Below are 21006 nucleotides of genomic sequence, written 5' to 3'. Positions count from 1 at the left end.
TAAACAAAGATTTTGCCAAAATTATTCTACTATTCAGTTATCTGTATTCTCTGACATTTTGTGGTTTCTGCAACTTATGTTTATGCAGTCTTCAGTTTCATTGGATAGTGTAATTCAAGGAAACTTAAAATGAAATAACATAGGGCTCCAACTACAAATATTTATCAATCAAATGAATGTTTGGGCTACAACACCTCAGGAAATAGTGAAAATGCATACAATTATGCATACATGACAATTAAATATCTAGTTTAAATGTGCAAAAATGAAAAAAAATCAGTCTATTCTACTTTACTTCCAATCAGTTGATACTCTCATATTATTTTTTACTTGATATTTGTTAAGCTCCTCATTGTATTTTATTTTGTCATTTAACACATTGAATACTTTATGGCATCTATTTTTTCCCAATGCGAAATGTCCTAGATTCCTATTAATACCTATATGACAATCTAGATCATTTTAATAACACATGACTATTTACCACGGTAATAAGTACCAAATTAAATTCTTATTCCCAGGATATAATTAGGAGAAAATGCTAATACAGCATTAAGCATAAGTACTGGAATATGGTGAAGCTCCTACATTGAGATAACGTAAGATCAAAATCTACAAAGTAAGAGAAAGTGGATGATAACAGCAAGCATGAGCATCCTGAGAGTCCTGCCAGTGTTGCGTGAGTGTTGCAGGAGGGTTGTACGGAGGTTCCTCCTCCTCGGGGTGGTGAGAGCTGTCCGGTGCTGAGGGGGGAAGAAGATGAGCTCAGCGCGCGCCGGGGGGCAGGTAACGTCAGCATTCGACCGGAGCAGAAAAAGACTACACACACACACACACACACACACACACCAAGTGTTTATCTCCGCTTCATCTCTGACACACACCGACACACGTCAATGATGGGCGGATAAGCATTTACGTGAGACTGAGCTCCGCTTTTTTTTTTAAATTCCCCTTCACGAGTGCCTCGGCAGCATCCCGCGCCCTCCGCTTGGCTTGAGATGGGATGATATGGGATTTTTCATGTCGACGAAGATCGGAGGGATACTCGCGTTAGCCATGGGTAAGATATCTCAACCTGCTCCGCGGGTATTATTTAAACTACGAGCCACTTTGGATGTATGAAAACAAAGAACAGCTCCTTTTTTCTTCACGCTTTAGAAATGTATTTTATCTTTTATTTCCATCAGTGTTGCATGGTGGTTATGAGACCTGCAGGTTGTAGTACACCCATCGACGGTAGATACTGGGGTGTGCAATCTTATGGACATCCAATATCCAGAAATAAAAACCTACAATTTGATTTATTGTCCAACAAATGCCACTCTTATATTTATACTTAATATTTTCTCTGCAAGTGTTGCTTGCTTTGCATTATCCTCTTGCAAAATGTTGTACTATTGACATGATTTATATTGTTTAAATCTGAAGAAAGAAAGAAAGAAAGAATTAAAAACATGTGCATGTATTCATGAAACAACTAAAACACAAATTCAATATTGTGTTTTTTGTGGAAGAACTTGCATGATTGTTAGCAGTCATAATGTGGGGGAAATGGTAGAGGAAAGATGATCAAGACTGAGAAAAAATATCAAATTACAATAAATGAATTACCATAACTTATAAAGCTGTTCTCTGTGTGTTTTGCAGTATTTCTGTCCCTGATGGTGTCAGGAGACTTGGATGCTGACGCTAAGTGTGAAAACATTTATAAGGACTTTTCTGATTGTGTCCTGGAGCTGGGAGAGAGCATGGACAACTATCAGGAGAACGTGACGAGCGAGACGGGAGTGGCAGCTGTGTGCAGGTGATGATAACTTCATCAGTGAGGCAGTGTGTGAACAGCATGCAGCATTTGTGCACATGGGACATCCCCTGTATATGTTGTAATTACACTGATAACTTTAAACCGAAGAAGGCAAAACTGAAAGCTGAAAGTGATGTGTTAGAAGAAAACCTTTAGAGAAAACCACTAATCTTCAGCCTGAGCACACAACTTTATATCAGTTCAATTTGTTAGAAGAAGTGGATGATCTAGTGAATTAATATAGACAGACACAGTTTGAAGAATCTGTCCCACAAAATGCTGGAGAGAATAAGAGCAGATGCCACAATCTCAGAGGGAGAATAGAGAAATGGTGCTGAGACACTGAGCCATTGTACTAAATAATTTATGACCTTGCTGCAGCAGTAATGAAATTCTGGGGACGTTTTTTATCATTGTTACTGCACGCACTACAACCCCGGCACTGTATATGGAAGACAAAGATTTACACATAAGTCGTCTACTGGAAATTGCCCTCTTGCAATATCATCTGCGATATTGTTTCACTCTCAGATACAGTTGCCATGGTAATTAAAGCTCAGTTTGACTTACGTGAAGCAATCGTGGCCGTCTGACTGATAGATTACTGGCAAGCAAATTAATCCACGACAGACAGTGCAGGTCTGCATGCTGGAGCGGGGATAAACACTTGACAGACGCCAGTGTTGATCTGATGATCTTTTTGTTTGCCACAGCCACTGGGAAGCTTTCCACACGTGTGCCCTCACAGCGCTGTCCGACTGTCAGGAGGAGGTGAGCTCCATCTGGGAGACTCTGAGGCAGGACTCCACCAAGATGCGCTTCCAGGGAAGTCTGTTCGACCTGTGCAGCCCCAGCTCCTCACCCAGCATCAGCTCACCTCTGGCTGCCCTCACCCTGCCTCTGATGGTTGCGCTGATCATGGCCGGAACCAACTGGTAACCTGTATAGACGGTGGGGACTTAGGGTTAGGAGATGGGAGGTCCTCACATTCCCCTGGGTCAGTCCTTTGAGTTCAAAACTAAAGCCAAGGATTTAAGAGGATAAGGATTATTATCACACAGAGTCATCAATATTTTCTGTGATGAATAATACTTCAGCTTGATCCCCCTTATGTTGAGAAACTGATAAAGTAGTTGAGCAAATTAAATTTCAGCCAACTTATCAGTCGAGACAGACTTAAGTATTCAAAGGATTTCTTATACAATTTAAGCAGGTCAGTCACGCACTTGCTCTGGGTTACTAATATACGAGAAATGGATACAAAAACATGAACACCTTATGAATATCTAATATTACATTTATTAATATTATCATGTGTGGTTCTTGTAGATTTTTAAAGATTAAAGTTTAGTTTTGATTAGGTTACACTATATTCAATTAGATAGAAGACTTTTATTAGTTTAAATTACATCACAAACTATTTGACAGCGGACAGTACAGGTACATCGGAGATTCGTGCATATCTCTCAGAAGCAATTTTGTAAAATAAAAAAACCAAACATCAAAGTAAATACACACTACATGCAATATAAATTATACAAGTACATACTATGAACTATTGTACTTAAATGTATTGCACCAAAGAGTAGACTGTGGAGAGACATAAAGGTAAAGGAAGCAGTATTTGTGCTTTTCATTATGGTGTTCATGTTTTTGTACCCACTCCCTTTACAATGTGTTTTATGGGATAGTTCAACATTTTAGGACTTAGCTGAAGATATCTATACTTACCTCATGTCTGTATGCTAAATAAATAAGTGTGCTAGTGCCATCAGCCAGTTATCTTAGCTTAGCACTAAGCAGCTCTTCTAACTGCTCATATAGCCAAGGAATAGTTTGAAACATCCCTGTAAACTTGTACTTTTTACAATTTTCTATGGCTTTAAGAAATACAAATTGAAATAGTGAGCTTTAGTCTAAAGAGAAGTGAGTAGTATGGACTGTAAGAGCAGCAACAAAGCACATTTAAGCGTATTTCTGAAAAAGTGGAACTATTCCTTTAAACAAGAGCTAGTGTAGTTAAACACCAGAATACAGATTTCAATCCCCAATGACTTTGTATAAATAAAGCCAATCCCTCATGCAATAGTAAGCTGTCACACTACAAGAAAAACATTTAAAGGAGCACTTAAGCAAAAATTACAGCAATATCCAAAACATATTTCACAATCAGTCATTAATTAAACATGTGAAAGGAGGAAAAACCATGAAAAAGAAGGAACCAGACATTAATCTGACTGGGTTCTTACTGTATTACACTAAAGCTAGCGATAACACCATCCAGATAAAAATGAATGCCTTTTAATCTGTTTTCAAGCGTGCTGAATGTTTGTGTATGTGACAATCAAGTCACTTTACCCCTCCATCACTCTGGTCTTCTGTGGCTGATGTTGCATGGCTGCTATAAAGACACCAAAAACATCCTGACACAACATTACACGTTCACTTCTCTTTGCGCTCTCAGAGCCTCGCCCCACGCGTCGGTTCAGCCTTATGCTCGATCAAACTTGTGACCTGTTGAGTTTGTGTAAAAGCTAAATCTGAAGTAGGGATGTTGAGGGTTGTTTCAAAAATTCCTGATGTGTGAAAATACTCACTTGAAATTAACAAGCGACATGATATAATAGATTAAACATTATATTACCAAAACATTACTTGAAAGTGCATTAACACAGAATGTCGTACAGACTACACAGGGGCGGATATATTGCAGAGAATATAAAGGAAGAATCAATATAATAATGCAAACAGAGATATAATGAAAATAAACAGCATTTATTTCAGTTCAAACACCTATAATTACTCTCCAATTAAGACAAATAATATGCAAATGCAAAACAATAGCTTATTTTTATAATATATCTATACAGTCACTTTTGTATCAATTGTATTTCAATTAAAGATTGACCAATTAACAAATTGCATATTTACAATATCAAACAAAATAGATTACAAACTGCGCTGCTCACGTTATCTGTTTCATGCTTTAAATCTTAATTTGAGAAACTTTGGTATGATTTTAAGCATCAGAAGCAGCAATGAACGACGGTCTTTGTTACAGCTTAAAATAAAATACCTGGCAAGATCCCCACTCCTTTCACACTGTTAGCCAATTGGCTGAGTGACGTATCACAAATTGTAATGGTCAATACGAAATACATTTCAGGTTAAATTCACCTCACAGAAATATGTGTATTGCATTGCTCGCCTAGATTCTGAGCACATTGAAAATGAATGAGCTAAAGTATCAATTAGTTTTATTTGTTTGTTTTCCAAAATTGTGTCACCATTTGCATATTTCTTTCCATTTTGATGGTCCTCATAGGCCTTTTTCACAATTATGGATGATTTCCTGAATATTTTATGCCTTTGATCCAAAATGCATGATACTTTTAGAGACTTCATAATAATGAAAAGTCTGTTGATTATAACTTGGATTACATGTGCAGTGGTATTGCTCTGTGCATGCTCCTCAGTGCATCAGCATCCTTTGTATGCAGATCCTTAATCCACCCACCTCCACCTCTTTGAGCATGTTTGTTCTTGTTGTTTCTATTTATTTCATGTTTCACGAGTGATAGCATAATGTCAACCATTGTGTGTTTCTGGTGCTGAGAATTACAAAAAAAGGTCCTCAAAGCATGAGCAATATGTACGGTCACTTTTTAAAAAGAGGACTCTTATCCCTTTGTGTGCAGAAAGCATGAAAACAACTGTGTTATCACTAGCATTATGCCAACAACATGGAGAGAACTTCTGAATGTAAAACAAGTTCAGTGTCCATGTTTTGTTTTTCAGTTTACTGATAGAAAAGCACACAACTGTATAAAGCAATATATGGCAAAGTAATGTGTTTGTAATAATAAAGCACCGTGTTTAAAACATACAGTGTGGGTGTGTATGTGTGTGCGTCATCTTTAGCAGAACAATGGAAAGTGAAGATATAGAAAGTGGTGAAATAGTGGAGCCTTTAATCGATGCAGCCAGTCCTCCTCTGCTGTTCCACTCACTTACTACCGAGTTTCTGTTTTTAGCCCCCCCTGAAGCAATGTGTTGGTAATGAGGATCGGGACCGGTGTTTTTCAACTCGTTAGCGAGCTCCCATCTGCTTCTTTCCACCTGGACACTTCTAGAAGAGGGGAAAGGGATGGATTGGGGTGGAAAGCTTTCAGAGATCTAAAGACACGCTTGTGGTGTGCCCCTCATTAGAGGACCTGTCTATGACATCTAAAGCAGAATGGCCAATTATTTTTTCACCTTCAGTTTCCTGACTTAGATTAACATATTTCTGTACGGACTGGTGATCTTTTGTTAAACAGCTTCTACGCAAAAGTAATTGTACTTTAACCTAATTGTAGATTTATTTTATATCTTTCGAGAAGAGAAAATAACGTTGTGTGAAAGAAATCAAAAGGTGGCATTGCACTTGAAAACATCCAGCCACTGAAGATATAATCCAATAGTAGTAAGGACTGGAAAAAAGTAGTCATGAGTTTTAAAATAACTGTTTCTTGACGAGAGTTAAACGAGAGGCTTGATTCCATTCGTGTTTGTGTGAATACCGAGCAACACAGCTAGCAGCGGATTAATTTAGCCTACCTTTAAGAAACAGCTAGCCTAGCACTCGTTTAAAAGCTAATGAAAATGAACATACCAGCTCCTAAATTACGATGGTATATACCAGTTTATTCGTTAGAAAACCTAAGAAGTACTTTTTTAAAAGGATATTATTACCAACAAAGAATTTAACCCAGGTAACACTACAGCATGTTAACACTTCGGCTTTAATCAAACAAGATATGATGTGTTATTTAGTAAGCTTAAGAGGTGCTGGGTCTTACACGGTAGCTTTTTCAAAATATGATCTTCTCATCTGACTCTCAGCCAAAGAAAAATGATAAGCGTATTTCCCAAAATGTTTAAATATTATACAACTTTTTTTTTTTTAATCAATCCTTGCTGCATTTACTGTACACTTCACTTTAGAACCCTGATTTCAAAACTAGACACTGCATGGGCCACCTTTTCAAGCAAGATCAATTTGACAGTCACCAAACAGCACGGAGTATAAGCGTCACAGAACCTGTTAATCTCAAGTAAAAGGCAATTCATTTGGACAGGTTTTTAAAAGCCAATTTTAAATTAGAAAGCTGCTCCCGAAACCACATTTCTATTCTTTTCTCATCACATCCTCACAGAGAGACACCGTCTGCTGTCAGAGCACAGCTGGTACTGTCTGACAAACTGTCCCTGAAGTGGCCACTATGTCTGCATAATACATCGTGACATAAAGAGATGGAAACAAACAGCATTCACTGTTCAAAATGCTGTACGGACTTGACAATGATGACTAAACCGAGCATTGAGCAATACTAAATGTACAAACCTAATCCAGGAAGTGAAAAATAAGCAATTTGGAAAAAACAATAGTATATTTGTTTGAATTATGCAGTGGTTTCCTCATTAAACTTAAAAAAAGGGGCAAAAATATATCATGCTTGCTTTAATTTATTATTACCTGGTATATTGATAGCATAAGTTAATGCCTGTAAAAAAAACACCACCTGCATTTAGAAAGGTTATCTTAAAGCTTCCCTTTACAATGCAATTTTTTCCTTTCATGATTTCCCTTTCACGATAAAAGCCTTAGACATATCCACGCCACCACGGCCTACCAGAGAGTCAAGCTTCACAAATAACTTACAACTCAACAAAAAAACTACATTAGCCAGCCTGAGGAAGCAACAAAAAGCGCTTCACATGTTCAAATTTAAATCAGCGGACAGATAAAAAGGTATCCACTAAACCAACCACGCAGTTTATTAGCAATCAAATGTAGTGTGTCCTGCATTGTTAGTCGCTCTGTGGAAAAAGAAAGCAATCCAGCAGCACCAAAACTAACTCAGGTGGGGAAATGTATCCGTTTCTGCAGATAAATACAGCTGTAAGAAAACATAATAAAGTGGGTAATTTTGCACACATGCATCCCTCAATTGCAGTGATACAAGACCTGGAACAATTGCATTTTAAGACCACAATATCCTTTAACATGATGGCCAAGTTTGTTAGCCTGTTATCACATCAACACAAAGAGAGGAACCTGTCGTTGCTATTCACTTGCATTTTTATCAGTTGTTTAAATTAGTCCTTTTTTACAATGTGCACATACACAGAAAAAAGAAGGAATATCGCAAATCTTAAAATGAGCAAATTAGATGCTCATGCTGATGTACTTCAAATGGAAACAAAAAAGGAAACACTAGGAATAAAATGTAGAGTCATTAGTTTCAGAGAAAACTGTCTGCTTTTATAAGCAATACATCTTAATATGCTACAGAGTTAATACTGTAAACATTTAGCAGACAGCCATGAATAAATAGATCAGTTTATCTGGTGAATCACTTGAAGAAGAGACGGGTGACATCCAACATCTTGATGATGAAGGTTCATGCACCATTTGTGAAAAACATTTTCCGAGCAAGTTCCTCAGGGGTCAAGCATCCACAAAGCGTGGTGTCCAGAAAAATCACAGGTTAGATTTGGGTCCACTGTTGACTGGAATGGCCCTGAGCTCAGTCCGCATGCACAGGTACTCTCCGATTACAGCCATCAACGCCATGCAGGCTATATTGACGAGCCACCAGGACAGGGCCGCTGGAAGGTGTGAATTATAAATCCAGCAGCCAATCATATGGAAGAAGTGCACGGTGACAGTGAAGTCCAGGCACTGTTTCCCCCGACGGATGAAGAACCACAGGCCAAGGGCGCTGTAGGAACAGAGACACAGAGAAAAAGATTCTAATCAGTCATGCTCATTTATGTTTCAGACCAGATGTGTAAGTATACAAATGGTCCCTGCAAATGTGTAAATGTCCAAGTCTTACAAAATCTATAGAAATCATCTTTTATTTAAACTGTTTTGTTAACCTTTAAAGCTGTATTAAATACTTCAGTTGTGCAGGTGTTCATAAATCATTTTATCATGAGACTGTTGAACAACATCATTTTAGTAAGAGGTGTCACAGCAAGAAAAAAAAAGATTTAAGAAATGACTTACCAGGTAAGAGAGTTCAAGATGAATGCCATCATTGAAAGCCTGCCCTGTATCGATGCAAAACCAAGATGCTGCCGAAGAAGAGCAAATATTAGTAACATTTTAGGAGCCAATATGTGTCCTTCTGCTGGAATGATCTTTTTACTTACATCATAGCTGAAGATCTGATCCAGTGACCGATTGGTGTGCACCAGACTGTCTACTCCAGCTAACCACAGGCCCAGGAAGCTGTAGTAGATGCACTGCATCAACACAATCTGACTCACAATGAGGACAGGGTCCCAGATGTAGCTGCGGAAGTGACTGGCCATTGCAAACTAACGTTTCACAATATGGCCCAAAGGATGTTAGCTGTTATCAGCTGGGCCATCCAGGGTGTCCTGTATGTGATCTTAAATCTGAAACACAAAAAAAATACATTTAATGGAACCTTTTAAACATATTGAACTTTGAATCTTAGCCCAACAGCTTTATTATGCATAAATAAGACGACAACAGGAACACAAATGTATGTGTAACCCAGGATATAGGTTAAGAAAGCCATTTACGTGCAGCTAATTGTTGTCTGACACCTAACATACTAGGCCTACTGATCAGTGTAAACAAGTCAAGAATGTAATCAATGCGATCTTTGAACTGACATGACGGAAATTACTCTGTGATGTTTCTTGATTGCATTTGCGTTTTCTGTTAATCGTTATTTTTGAACAACTTTTAAATGACTGAAGAATATGACCAGTTGGTTTTTTCTAATTTAAGATGTTGATAGATCATTATTTGTGTTTTCTTCACAGCTTGGTTAAGAAGACCGCACATATTGAATACAGCTATAAAGTAAAATCAATTCAGGGAAAACCGACAAGTAGTAAGTAATAACTATCTATAACTGAGTGCTTTAAATAAATATTGAGAATGTTATGTGACACTTGGAGTGTCATGTTGTTCTTTTTAAATACTTTGAGCCATGTTCATGTCTGTGAATATTTTTTTGCAGATTTCGATATATCCCTACCTCACTAAACATGTGCACAGTCCTCCATTTTAAAATCTAATACACTGCAGTTTATCATATATTGATTGTATTAAGTTTGTAAGCTTATTTTGTTTATTAATATTTGGTGTAAATACTTGTCTTTATTCTTATTTAATGTTTAGTTTTTTTTTTTTACATTTTCTTTTGTATCATCGTTATATTGTTGAACTTCTCTTACAACTTAGTTCCGAATGTTGTTCATATTTGCAGCAGGGTCCTTGAATGTGTAAACGTACCTGGCAATAAACTCGATTCTGATTCTGGCTAACCACCAACACAAACTGAACGGTTAGCAAATGCTAACAGTAACAGACTACAGGCTGTTAGCATCGTCACACTCTTGACTAAACTACCAAACCCCCGCTATAAATTCAGTTTAAGCTAACATAAAAGCCAAGTGAAAACAGACATTTAACAGAGAGTGAAAACAACGCTGAAGCATCTCGTCTAACGGTAAAACAACACGAAAAACGAACAAGTTACACCATGTTACCTTCATGGTCGTTTTCTTTATGAGAAACCGTTTCAATAAAACATATAGACAGCCAATACAGACCTGAGAACTGAATGAAATGTATCAGTGGGCCGTATTAACGATAATCCCGTCGGTTGCTGACAGTTTTAAAAACTTTCATGTTAATAAACCGGGCCTCGAAACCGACCAGTCGTAGCTTGTTAACAACACGGAAGTCACAGCGGTGTATCCGGAAGTAAAAGTTATTTCTCTTCAATGTAAAATATCTAACATTTATTGTTGAGAAAATATGTTCTGATTTCTTTTGAAAATTATGGAACAAATCTTCTTATTTACTTTGCAATAGCTACATATGGATTACATTCGATGGATTTGTTGTGGTTTTTTGTTTTACGCAAGCCCGTCGTTTATTTGGAAATCCATTCCGGTTTAGCTTCCGGATCTATCAGTACTTTCCTACCATATAAAAATAAACAAATAAACAAATAAGAAATAATTAAGAAACACAAACATAACAAGTAATCCCATCCCTTTTCTTTTCTTCTTTTTTTAAGTCATGATACACCATACGGAGTAAAACTTGTATGCAAATTAGGTTTTCCCCTGCTGATCTGTAACTTTACTTTAGCGCCATCATCTGGTCATAGTTAAACTTGTCCATCTCCAACATACCTGAAGAACTAAAGACATTAAGCTTTTCTGTCATGATCTCCCGAGGGTCTAAAGATAGAAGCTGTTAAATACAAAATTAAATGGCTCATAGTCTTACTCCTGGCATGTGTTTTCATATTTTTATCATTAACTAGTTTATTCTTCTATTCTCAAAATGTAATAACCAAAGTTAAAACAGGAAATATATATTTTTTATTTCTGCAGGAATGGTGTGTATTAAACAGGATAAAAGTAATGTACACATAATGTCAAAGTACTATCAATGACAATTATTCTTGCACGAACAACAAAGTTGAAATAAGTATTCATCTCTGCTGGTTTGCCTTTCATTATGAAAACTAAGGCTATAATTCACATACAAATGAAATCACTCCAATTAAAGTAATCTTAAAGAATCACGTTAGGCAAATGACTGAAATCACAGGCAGAACACATTTATAAATGATGATTTCCCACAAAAGGCAAGCCAACAATGTAATACACAGACAAATGTGTGGTAAGTAACACATGCTCATTCCTCACGGATTAACTGTTTTGCAAATAACAAACACATAACAATACAAGGACATTAGGCCCCATTAGTTGACTGACTTGACTCGTATGTAAATTGTAAACCAGAACAGCCACAGCATAGATGTGACTGAAGGTCATTCTGATACCCGTGACACTCACTTATAATGAAACATTGAATTGGACTATTAGATACAAGTTCTTTGACCATGCCTAACGTCTAATTAGGGGAAGTAGAAAAATCATGGTGGCTCAAAAGACCAAATGCTCTCTCATCAGATGAGCTATGACTGTACTTCTCCAGGTTCAGCTGGATCCCAAGAAAGAAGGTCACTTTAGCAGAACTGTTCAAGTCATTTCAGAAAGAAGAAGTGAGAAGGCAAAGCAAGAAAGGCATATTTGTTTTCAGAAAAAAACAAAAGACTACTTATTTATCCCTTACTTCTACGCTGGTTCAGTCTTTGAAAAGACAAGGCAAGTAACACAATACTAAATAAGAAAAGTTTGACCTTTAAAAGATGCATAAAATACAGTATGGTTAAAAAAGTTGAAAACAAACTAACAAACATGAATACCTCCAACATAGTATTTGAAATAGTTGTAACTTACATGCACACGAAGTGTGATAAAAACATAATGTAGGTAAGAAGGCACAATTATTTTTCCTGCATTTTGTAAGCATAACATTTGTATTTAGGTTGATGTTTAGACAATTAAAAAAGGGAAAAGAGTTCATTTGGTTATGTCATTCAAAGCTGCCGATGCAGTTGAATTCAGTAAAACATATTTTAAGATAAAATCATGAATGAAAACAACCTGAGTAAAAATAGGAAAGAACAATTTGATGTGATGTCTCCCTTGTACATGAAAACATAAGCAAGTCTTTTTTTTTTTTTATCAACGTGAGCATTCCCTTTTGCTGCAGGGTTAAAAGCCCCATTACCCCATTAACAATGACAGGTATACTTTCCACAACAAATCTTCTAGTGAGTAGTGTGACATTCGGACTTGATTTGTTCCGAAATAACACATCAAAGCATCATAAAGTAGAAAACAAGTACAAAGCACTTATGTCTAAAATAAAGGTCGGAAAGCAATGAGATTATGGCTGTAACATAGCTGTTGATCGTGGCCGAAGAGCTCAGGCAGGTTCTGTGGGGTGGGGTCAGGTAAGAGAAACCTAGTGGTCTTATGTGAAACTTACTAAGATAACCGAGACTGAGTCAGCAAGAACTTCCTTTTTCTTTTTAAAACAACAATTTTGTAATTTTTATATTGTTAGTCCATGCAACAGGAGCCGATAATATCAACATTTTCACTTGGCAACCCTTTTACAGAACAACTACAAATGTGGCATAATATATTTTATAATCAGAACACAGACAAAACAATCTTTATATCTCATTTAGATTGCACATTTCCAGGTCTGCCAAGTTTGAAAAATGTGCCAGCACGTTTTAAGTGGCTGAGAGAGTATAACTGGGGCCCACTATCCAGTAAAATCCGGGTTGTAGGCGGGCTGGGCGAGGAAGTCCTTGTTTGGGAGAGGAGCGGTGGGCTGCGGCTGGGAGGGAGGCTGCAGAGGGTACGATGGCTGGCCGGGGGAGAAGGCAGCCTGGCTGTAAGGCATTGGGTTGGGAGGGTAGATGGGACCAACTGCACACAGAAAGAACACATGGCATGAGGACAAAGGGCTGCAAATGATCGAACAGCAAGGTTAAACTTATGCTCCATTGAGTAAAGTAACCAAAAAGGTTTCACTTTCTATAAAAAATGTAGACATGACCCAGCTTTACCCAAACAGCTTTTATTACACCCACACTTCCGACTGAAGCACCAAAATACATCATGTGGTGTGTGTGTGTGTGTGTGTGTGTGTGTGTGTGTGTTTTTTAATGCTACAGTCTTATTAAAGGGATCATTATCCTGTGTTTATGAGTACTTTTCTAGGGTTGGTTGTTTTAAAAAACACAAACTATTTAATCTTGCATTTCATTATAAACTTTTATGAACGTTTTGTATGACTGCTTACTCTTGAAACATTTTTTGCTTTTACTCTTAAGGTTTGAGTTGATATTTAATAGCGGTGGCATCTTTGCAAGGATGTTTTTCTTATCGCCTCTTCTGCACAATGTTCTCACTTTGTCTTACATATATTTGAAACGAAACTGGACCATAATAAACGTTTTTCCACCCATTGCCTGGAGGTACATTAAGAAATGCACCCCATTTAAATTCAGTATCAAGTACACAAACACCTATAATAACAATAAAAACAAACAGACACTTAAAAGATGCTTGAATCCCTTCAAACGGAATATAACATTTCTGTAGCTTCAATGAGTAAATCCACAGATGCATCCGGTCTGTTGAATAAGACTTTGGGTTAAAACAGTAAATTGTGCATTCATCCACCTTTTGCTTATCTCTTTTAAAATATATATTTTCTAATATAATGTGTTTTCATTGTTTTCTGTTTACTAACGGTGATGATAATTACACTGGGATGGTGTTATAGAAAAGGGAAGTTAGACAATAGGCTGTCATCGCAATCACACCAGTATTTCCCCCACACTCTGAAACTCTTTGTCTAAAAAAAGATTCACACTCACTGGCTTCCTGATATGATGGTGGTGGTACGGTTGTGAAAGGTTGTCCTTGGTATGGTGGTGTTGGCATGGTTGGAGCTCCGTAGCCCTGGGGCCCGGGCTGTGCTCCGTAGCCCTGGGGCCCGGGCTGTGCCCCGTAGCCCTGGGGCCCGGGCTGTGCCGCGTAGCCCTGGGGCCCGGGCTGTGCGCCGTAGCCCTGGGGCCCGGGCTGTGCGCCGTAGCCCTGGGGCGCAGGCTGGGCACCATAACCTGGCTGCACTGCGACGTGATGGTAGGGTTGATACTGGCCCCCCTGGTAGGTCTGAGGTTGCCCGGAAGAGGTTTGCTGCTGTGGGTACTGGTGAGGAGCGGCCGAAACCACAGTGGTGTGGGTGGTGGTAGCGATCACAGCTGTAGGCAAAAACAGCACAGAAACAGATTAGAAATACAGATAACAACAGCTGAGTAAAGGGTTTAATCACAGTTCAGTTAAAGCGAACGGAAGAGTTGCTGAGCAAGAAGGCTGAATTAAATTATTAACACCAATCTAAGCTAGGCTGATGTTAACCAGCAGTCATTGTTAAAGCATAACCACTACCGCCAACACAAAGCGTTAAAAAAGTATTACAAAATCTCAACAAAAGAGAAGTTCAGATTTCCTAATCAGTGTGTTCAACAAAAACGCAACAACACTTAAATCAGGCCATCTCCTACAGGGACCCAAGACAAATTTGTTTTGTTTAGGCTTATTTACACACAAACATCACTCTAAACAGTTTCCTCTGACTGTCAAAGCTGCCAGAAGAGTAGAGAAGTTAAATGAAATTCTTTAGACATTCAGCCGAGTCAACTTCAGTGATTATCTTGTTACACAAATTCAGCTTTATGAGCAGCAGTGTGTGCTCCTTTGGACTTTTTTTTGCCCTGGGTGTTGCATCTTCGATAGCATACTGTCCGTCCTATCCTAGCGGTGGAGGTTGTGAGGCCGTATGCAGCTTGAAAGGAAGGAAAAGCAAAGCAGCAGAAAATACTCTAACAGGCTAAAACAAGTGTGTTTTTTAGTTTACAAATGTAATCTTGTATTTTCAGAAACTGAGGCTAAACATGAACATTAGGCAATAAAAGGCAATGCAAGTTAAGTGTTAAATCAACATCACTTAACATGATTTGTTTTTTGTAAAGATTTCCAATAATGTTTGCTTGTACTCTTGATTTGTGTTTGGAGACAGATGCATGTGTGAGCTTGTGTGTGTGTGTCTGTCACTCCCCCACCATGTTTTTCCCCCAGCACAGTGGGAGTCATCATGACCATTTCCTGTAAATGACGTGGGATGGTCTTTAGTTTTCCCTACTGTGGTTGTCATGGAAACAGTGAGTCATAAGAGGTGGAGCTCTGACATTCCTGGATCTGATCCAAACATGCAACAGCCCAAGTAGGGAGTTTACATATCTGTCTGCGTGTTTTAGCCTAGAGCTGTCTCTGTAAAAGCATTGCTGCTGCCTGGCAAAAGCTGAAGAAGCTGACTGTGAAAACCAATCTGACATGAAGAGCAAGAATGTGACGGTGTACGCACGTGCTGGCTCAAACTCACACAGTACTCAAGGTGCTTTACTCCACTTTGGGGAATTTGTAAGGAATTCTTCTGGGTGAGCAAGTGTAAGGCTGGACATGAACTGATAAGTGACATCCAGTTTTAGTAGAGATGCCAAAATGAATATACAAGTTCTCAGCTATTAGATTGACTGTTTCTAATAATTACTTTAATAGGTTTGAATATTTTTAGGTAAAAAAAACAACAACAACCCAAAATGGTCTATTTCCAGCTTCTTAAATGTGGATATTTTCAAATGTCTTTAATTCTCTATGATGTAAACTGCAGAGCTTTGAGTTCTGGACAAAAACGATTGACATTTTTCACTATTTCCTTCAGTATTACAGAACCAAGATCTAATAAATAAATCAAGAAAATAATCTGCAACTTCCGTAATGGAAAATGAAAGTAATTGTTGCGGCCCCTAAGTGTGAGCACTGGAAAGAGAGAAACGGATTTTAGAGACTCGAGCTAAGCTCGCATTCAAAGACTCGTTGAGTTTCTCTTGCTCTTCGCTGCTCAGAGGCACACAGTTCCTGCTTACAAGACAACAGAGATGGGGACCCTAATTCTGTGCCAGGAACATGAAAGTAGAGACACACACGTCACAGCTTATAATTTCATTTACCGCTGTAACAAGCAGTTTCCCTTGATTTAAATGTAAATAATGTAAAGAAAGAGGTTACTTTACTGTAAATGAAGCTATACAAAGTACTTACAGAGTTTTTATGTTAAAGGAGACAACAAAAAAAGATTAATTATTCAAAATGAAATTACAATCTAAAAAATGAGGATGGCATTATTATGTATTTCTGTTATTGTCAACTAACTGTCTGTTTGTGGTGCTCAGCTAGTAGCCCATGGATTCCCACTGATATTTAAATCTTTAAAACAAGGGAACAAACTGCTAAGCCTCTCGTAAAGGGCAATCTTCTTCCTTTTATTCATACATCATATGAATGCAGCACCAACGCCTTATGTCACAATGTTAACAAAACTAAACATTTGTTTTCCCTCATGATTCTGCTTTCAGTTTAAGGTTTTATGCTTTAAAAGTTTTTCCATAATCTTTCTGCCATACGGACATTCAAAGAGACGGAAAAACACTGCCGAAAATATAGCCCAACATTGTTCGGGACTATTAAAGTCACGGGTTTGGGACAGTTAAGAATATTTACAGCAGCAGGATTTAGGTGTTTGTTGGAGTGACTCAAAATGAACTACAGTGTAGACATGTTCTGTAATTAAGGACCATGTTCCTGTGCAATGGTGGGACACACCCATGTGCATTTATCATACAGGAACAAGATATATCAGGCTCTGGCTACACAGACATTACTTACTTAATCAACTTGCTGTTGGTTTTGATCATATTTTCTTTTTAGGATTAGGTTTGGGGTTGACAATAACGTTTTTAAATATATCCAGATGCTAATCCTTCCCATTTAAGTATTTTAAGATGGTATTTATCACATTAATGCCCTTATTCGAAGCATGGAAAATCATAGGCCCTGCCTTATACAACAGCAGCATAAATAAGTAAGGGCATCTTTCTGTTGATTAAATGAAGTTACATCTAGGTAAAGCAGAAACACTAAGCATGCAGAATGATAGACACAAAAAACAGGAACTTCACAGCTCTGTATAGAGTTAAGTTCATTAAAAGGTGCCATAGAATGCATCTATCTGCTATTTTAAATTGTTCTCTGATGTCTACAAAGAAGGTATATAACTTTTTTTATCCAAAAAATGTCCAGATGCGGTTTTACAGGCTCATTTATAACTCTATGATTTGGTCCAAGAGTGAAACAAGCTGAATTGCCTTATTTGGTGGCTCATTTAAATAATTATGATGAGCTCTGCTCTGATTGGCTGGTTTACAAGGAGCAATCCATGGCTGCCTCAGAGCCCACAGAAATAAGTGAAGTTTGCGAAACTGTGAGAGATGAACCATGGAGGCTATTGACATCATTATTGACATTATCATTATTTCCTCCACTGTATTTATGTTTTGTCTTAACAAAATTTAAAAACTTGAAATATTACATTTGATATAATAGCAGATTAAGCCAACAAGTACATTTTCCAATGAAAGAACCTCAAATCTGCATCTTTTCCCAGTTAAAATATGACTGATTATTTCAGCTCTGATTTGATGACACGCCAAAATATACTAACTCCAAAGACTAGATTTAAAGTTATTGGCTATATAGGTTTATATTTAACTGTTATAAAGTAGAGCGTTAATCTTAAAAGACAGGAAGCTATGAGTAGTATCACCAAAATAGAGAATGGGATGTCAAGGATTAGGTTGGCTATTTAAGTGTATTTATGTTCAAATTGTGATATCATGAAATAGTCAATTCAAAAAATTCAATACCATTACCAGATGGGAACATCCGCTTTGGTTAATCTACTACACAAAATGCCTTACAGATCAAGTTACTTCATGGCATTGATGCAAATGTTATTTTCTCATGTGCACCCACTGTTTTTTGTTTGGCTGACGTAGTTACAGAATACAAACTTATAAAGACTGGCAGCTGAACCTGTAGGCCAAACAAAACAAATATGTCTTCTAGTATATTATTATAGTGCCCAATCCTGCTACCAGGAATAACTTCATGCCACCTCGTATAACAAAAACCTGTAATACCTGTTTAGATCTTTTTTGTAAGATTTTTTCCTTGCTAAAGATATGGTTACTTAATATGGAGACTATTGAGAACAAATCCAAACAAATTAGGCATCAGGGCCTTCTATATACATAACATGTTTGCATCATCACTATGGTTCCTGAAACTCTAAGTCTAACAAATGAATAAATCACATCACAGCATGTTCGGCAGACCTAAACATTCTTTTTTGTAAAGATCAAGGCAGTCAAACGTGTAGCCAAAAACACACATCTTTATCTAAAAAGTCACAGCAACAACAATAGAGAGATTTAATCATTAAGGGATGGCCACTTACGCGTTTGCTTGCGGCACGTCTTGTAAAGGCAGCAGCAGGGACAGACACAGCAGCAGATGATGATGAGCAAAATGGTGATGAAGCTACCAATCCCAAACACCAAGTTTAATGGTGAGGAATGAGAGCTGAAGAATTCAATGAAAGGGAAAAAAAACAAAGAAAGCAATCAGAGACAAGAAAATGAACGTTGTTCCTGGTAGAGAATAATTGACACTAACTGTCACAACAAATATCCCCTGGACAACACAAATACATAAATATCCCATGTTTCAGAGCTGAATATTGAATCTGAATCTGTTATGTGAAAGGAGACCTATGCTGCTGCAGGTTGCACTGGATTTGCACATTAGTTTTATGCAGGTGGTCGTGCACAGGAAGACACAACATCCTGTTGCTCTACTGGGGTTTTCCATCGTTGCCACTTTGACGACAAATCTTTGCTGTTGTTGCATCAGGACAAAGAGAGACTAGTTCAACGTTATTAACAATCCATTACAAAAAAAACATAGAATACCACAGATCTTGTTCATCCTCAGTCAGCCGGAGGATATAATCTTCACAGCAGTATTTGTGTGAGCAGCTTCCACAGCAAAATCCTTTTCTACATTTTTGGAAAGGTTGGTCATCGAAGGCCAGACATTTATTGTCCCAGGCTGTAAGAAAGCAAACAGAAAGCAGAGAGGGGTAGGAAAGGTTAGCTAGCTACCACTAAGATATAATGTGGCTGAACTGCCAGAGATGGGTAAAATATGAGTACAACAACATGAAAGTAGTTTGATGAAACACACGCATGCCTTATCCACTCATGTGAAAAGGAACAAAAGAGTTTATTGGTTTTATGTGGTTTAGAAAAACCTACTGAAACTAAAACATCAGTCCATTTATCGATTTGATTATGTATGGAAAACTTTACCTGAAGTCTTTAGGGTAGACTAAATGTTTTGGCAATTTTTTAAACAAAAGTGTCAAATGTTGTCTTCTTCTATCTTATGCATTGTGAGTATTTGATTTTGGATTTGGTTGGTCAAAAAAAAAAAGGAAAAGGAATTGCATTATTTTAAGAAATTAATTAATTAAGAAATTAAAACAATACTAAGCAGCTCTACAATCAAATTAATATGAGTGTAGGAGAGTATTGTTATTTGATACTATACATAGCAGTCATTATTCTGCCTTTTTTAAACTTTTAAATTACTTTAAATAATGTGCATTACCTCATGTTTCACATGTTTCCATTGTCACAGGTCTCATCGTTCTGGTGGCCAGGGTTAGAACTGTAAAAACACAGACTTTACTTCAGTAGTAAAGTGAAAGTCTGTGTTTTTATTTATCTATCCATCTATTCTGAAATAAATCAAAAATTCACTAAGGTTATAATGTTTAACTATTGATAAATCAATATAAAGAGGAGTTGATTCTACTTTATCAACCTTTTTTGTGTACAAATTAGGGTTGTTGAGCTGTTCATCTATTGTAAATACTGCAATACCTTGTGTTTTTAATGAAAAGACAGAACCGTATTCCTATTTTAAAATGGTCACATTGTATTTGAAAATAACTATGATTGGGGAAATAGCAAAAAAGGTTTAGTCCGTTTTTAGCCTAAATTGGTCGGCGTTACCTTTAAATCATAAAACCCGATGGACCAGTTGATTTCCCATTAGTTTGCTGAAACCATAAACTGTATATGGTTGAAACAAGCTAAAGTTGCAATGTAAGAACAACGTTTTAAATGCAAACGGTAACTTAAACATACTCGGTTGCGAGGCTGACGTTGCTGACATCGCCCTTGATATTTCCTTTGTAAAGCCCCAATGTCTAGCCAACCAAGCTTAGTTTAAAAACGTTCAGTGTATAAAAACAGTTACAGGGACAAAGAAGAAGAACAACGATAGATTTGGATTGACAAATGCATACTCACCGGAGCAAGAAGGAGCTAGAATAACAAATAATGCCAACACAACAACACTGGGTAGGCCCGTCGCCATGGCTAATGCTACTTCCCAGATCCAGCAACTAGACCTCTGATGAACCGAATCATCTACCGCCGCAACTATGGTCGGCTCAGCCGGCCGCGTCACTCAGCAGAGGTCCCGCCCATATCTACCCCTCTGTCTTTTTATAGAAGTTTATACACTGCCAGTTATGGAAAAACTATTCACGTTGTTTTACTTGGGGAAAGGTAATATCACACTGTAAATGTAAGTGAAATACTGCATCAAGAATAATACTTAAGTTAAATTATTTTTAAGTATTTGTATCAATAAAGTCTGTCTGTCTGCCTGCCTGTAGTATGATTAGG

General features: G+C 37.5%; 3 protein-coding genes across 3 annotated transcripts; 1 reads left to right on the top strand and 2 right to left on the bottom strand.

Moving 5' to 3' along the window:
• Positions 1-679: 679 nt before the first annotated feature.
• LOC134882679 (neuritin-like) lies at positions 680-5696 on the top strand. The gene is made up of 3 exons (XM_063910531.1): positions 680-1063; positions 1651-1807; positions 2521-5696. Exons 1-3 carry the CDS (start codon positions 1012-1014, stop codon positions 2744-2746), a joined length of 435 nt encoding a protein of 144 aa, XP_063766601.1. The 5' UTR covers positions 680-1011; the 3' UTR covers positions 2747-5696.
• Positions 5697-7604: 1908 nt separating this feature from the next.
• Positions 7605-10614, bottom strand: sys1 (SYS1 golgi trafficking protein). Its single transcript, XM_063910530.1, has 4 exons — positions 10451-10614; positions 9011-9259; positions 8865-8932; positions 7605-8574 (listed from the first exon to the last, which is right to left on the bottom strand). The coding sequence occupies exons 2-4, from the start codon at positions 9170-9172 to the stop codon at positions 8334-8336; spliced, it is 471 nt and encodes a 156-aa protein (XP_063766600.1). The 5' UTR covers positions 9173-9259; positions 10451-10614; the 3' UTR covers positions 7605-8333.
• Positions 10615-11210: 596 nt separating this feature from the next.
• LOC134882810 (protein shisa-5-like) lies at positions 11211-20767 on the bottom strand. The gene is made up of 5 exons (XM_063910760.1): positions 20626-20767; positions 19219-19357; positions 18705-18829; positions 14164-14550; positions 11211-13207 (listed from the first exon to the last, which is right to left on the bottom strand). Exons 1-5 carry the CDS (start codon positions 20690-20692, stop codon positions 13041-13043), a joined length of 885 nt encoding a protein of 294 aa, XP_063766830.1. The 5' UTR covers positions 20693-20767; the 3' UTR covers positions 11211-13040.
• Between the last annotated feature and the right edge of the window lie 239 nt (positions 20768-21006).

The sequence above is a fragment of the Eleginops maclovinus genome, chromosome 20 (genome assembly GCF_036324505.1).
Source record: "Eleginops maclovinus isolate JMC-PN-2008 ecotype Puerto Natales chromosome 20, JC_Emac_rtc_rv5, whole genome shotgun sequence".
Classification (NCBI taxonomy): domain Eukaryota; kingdom Metazoa; phylum Chordata; class Actinopteri; order Perciformes; family Eleginopidae; genus Eleginops; species Eleginops maclovinus.
Note: the sequence above shows the minus strand (reverse complement) of the source record. Positions and strands in the feature narration are given on the sequence as shown.

Coding starts and splice junctions, on each gene's coding strand:
- LOC134882679 (XM_063910531.1), top strand. CDS start 1,012: ATGGGATTTTTCATGTCGACGAAGATCGGAGGGATACTCGCGTTAGCC. Junction 1,064..1,650: donor GATACTCGCGTTAGCCATGG/GTAAGATATCTC, acceptor TGTGTTTTGCAG/TATTTCTGTCCCTGATGGTG. Junction 1,808..2,520: donor GGAGTGGCAGCTGTGTGCAG/GTGATGATAACT, acceptor TGTTTGCCACAG/CCACTGGGAAGCTTTCCACA.
- sys1 (XM_063910530.1), bottom strand. CDS start 9,172: ATGGCCAGTCACTTCCGCAGCTACATCTGGGACCCTGTCCTCATTGTG. Junction 8,933..9,010: donor ATCAGATCTTCAGCTATGAT/GTAAGTAAAAAG, acceptor CTTCTTCGGCAG/CATCTTGGTTTTGCATCGAT. Junction 8,575..8,864: donor ATCTTGAACTCTCTTACCTG/GTAAGTCATTTC, acceptor CTGTTCCTACAG/CGCCCTTGGCCTGTGGTTCT.
- LOC134882810 (XM_063910760.1), bottom strand. CDS start 20,692: ATGGCGACGGGCCTACCCAGTGTTGTTGTGTTGGCATTATTTGTTATT. Junction 19,358..20,625: donor TCTAGCTCCTTCTTGCTCCG/GTGAGTATGCAT, acceptor GCTTTCTTACAG/CCTGGGACAATAAATGTCTG. Junction 13,208..14,163: donor ACCATCATATCAGGAAGCCA/GTGAGTGTGAAT, acceptor TTCTGTGTGCAG/TTGGTCCCATCTACCCTCCC.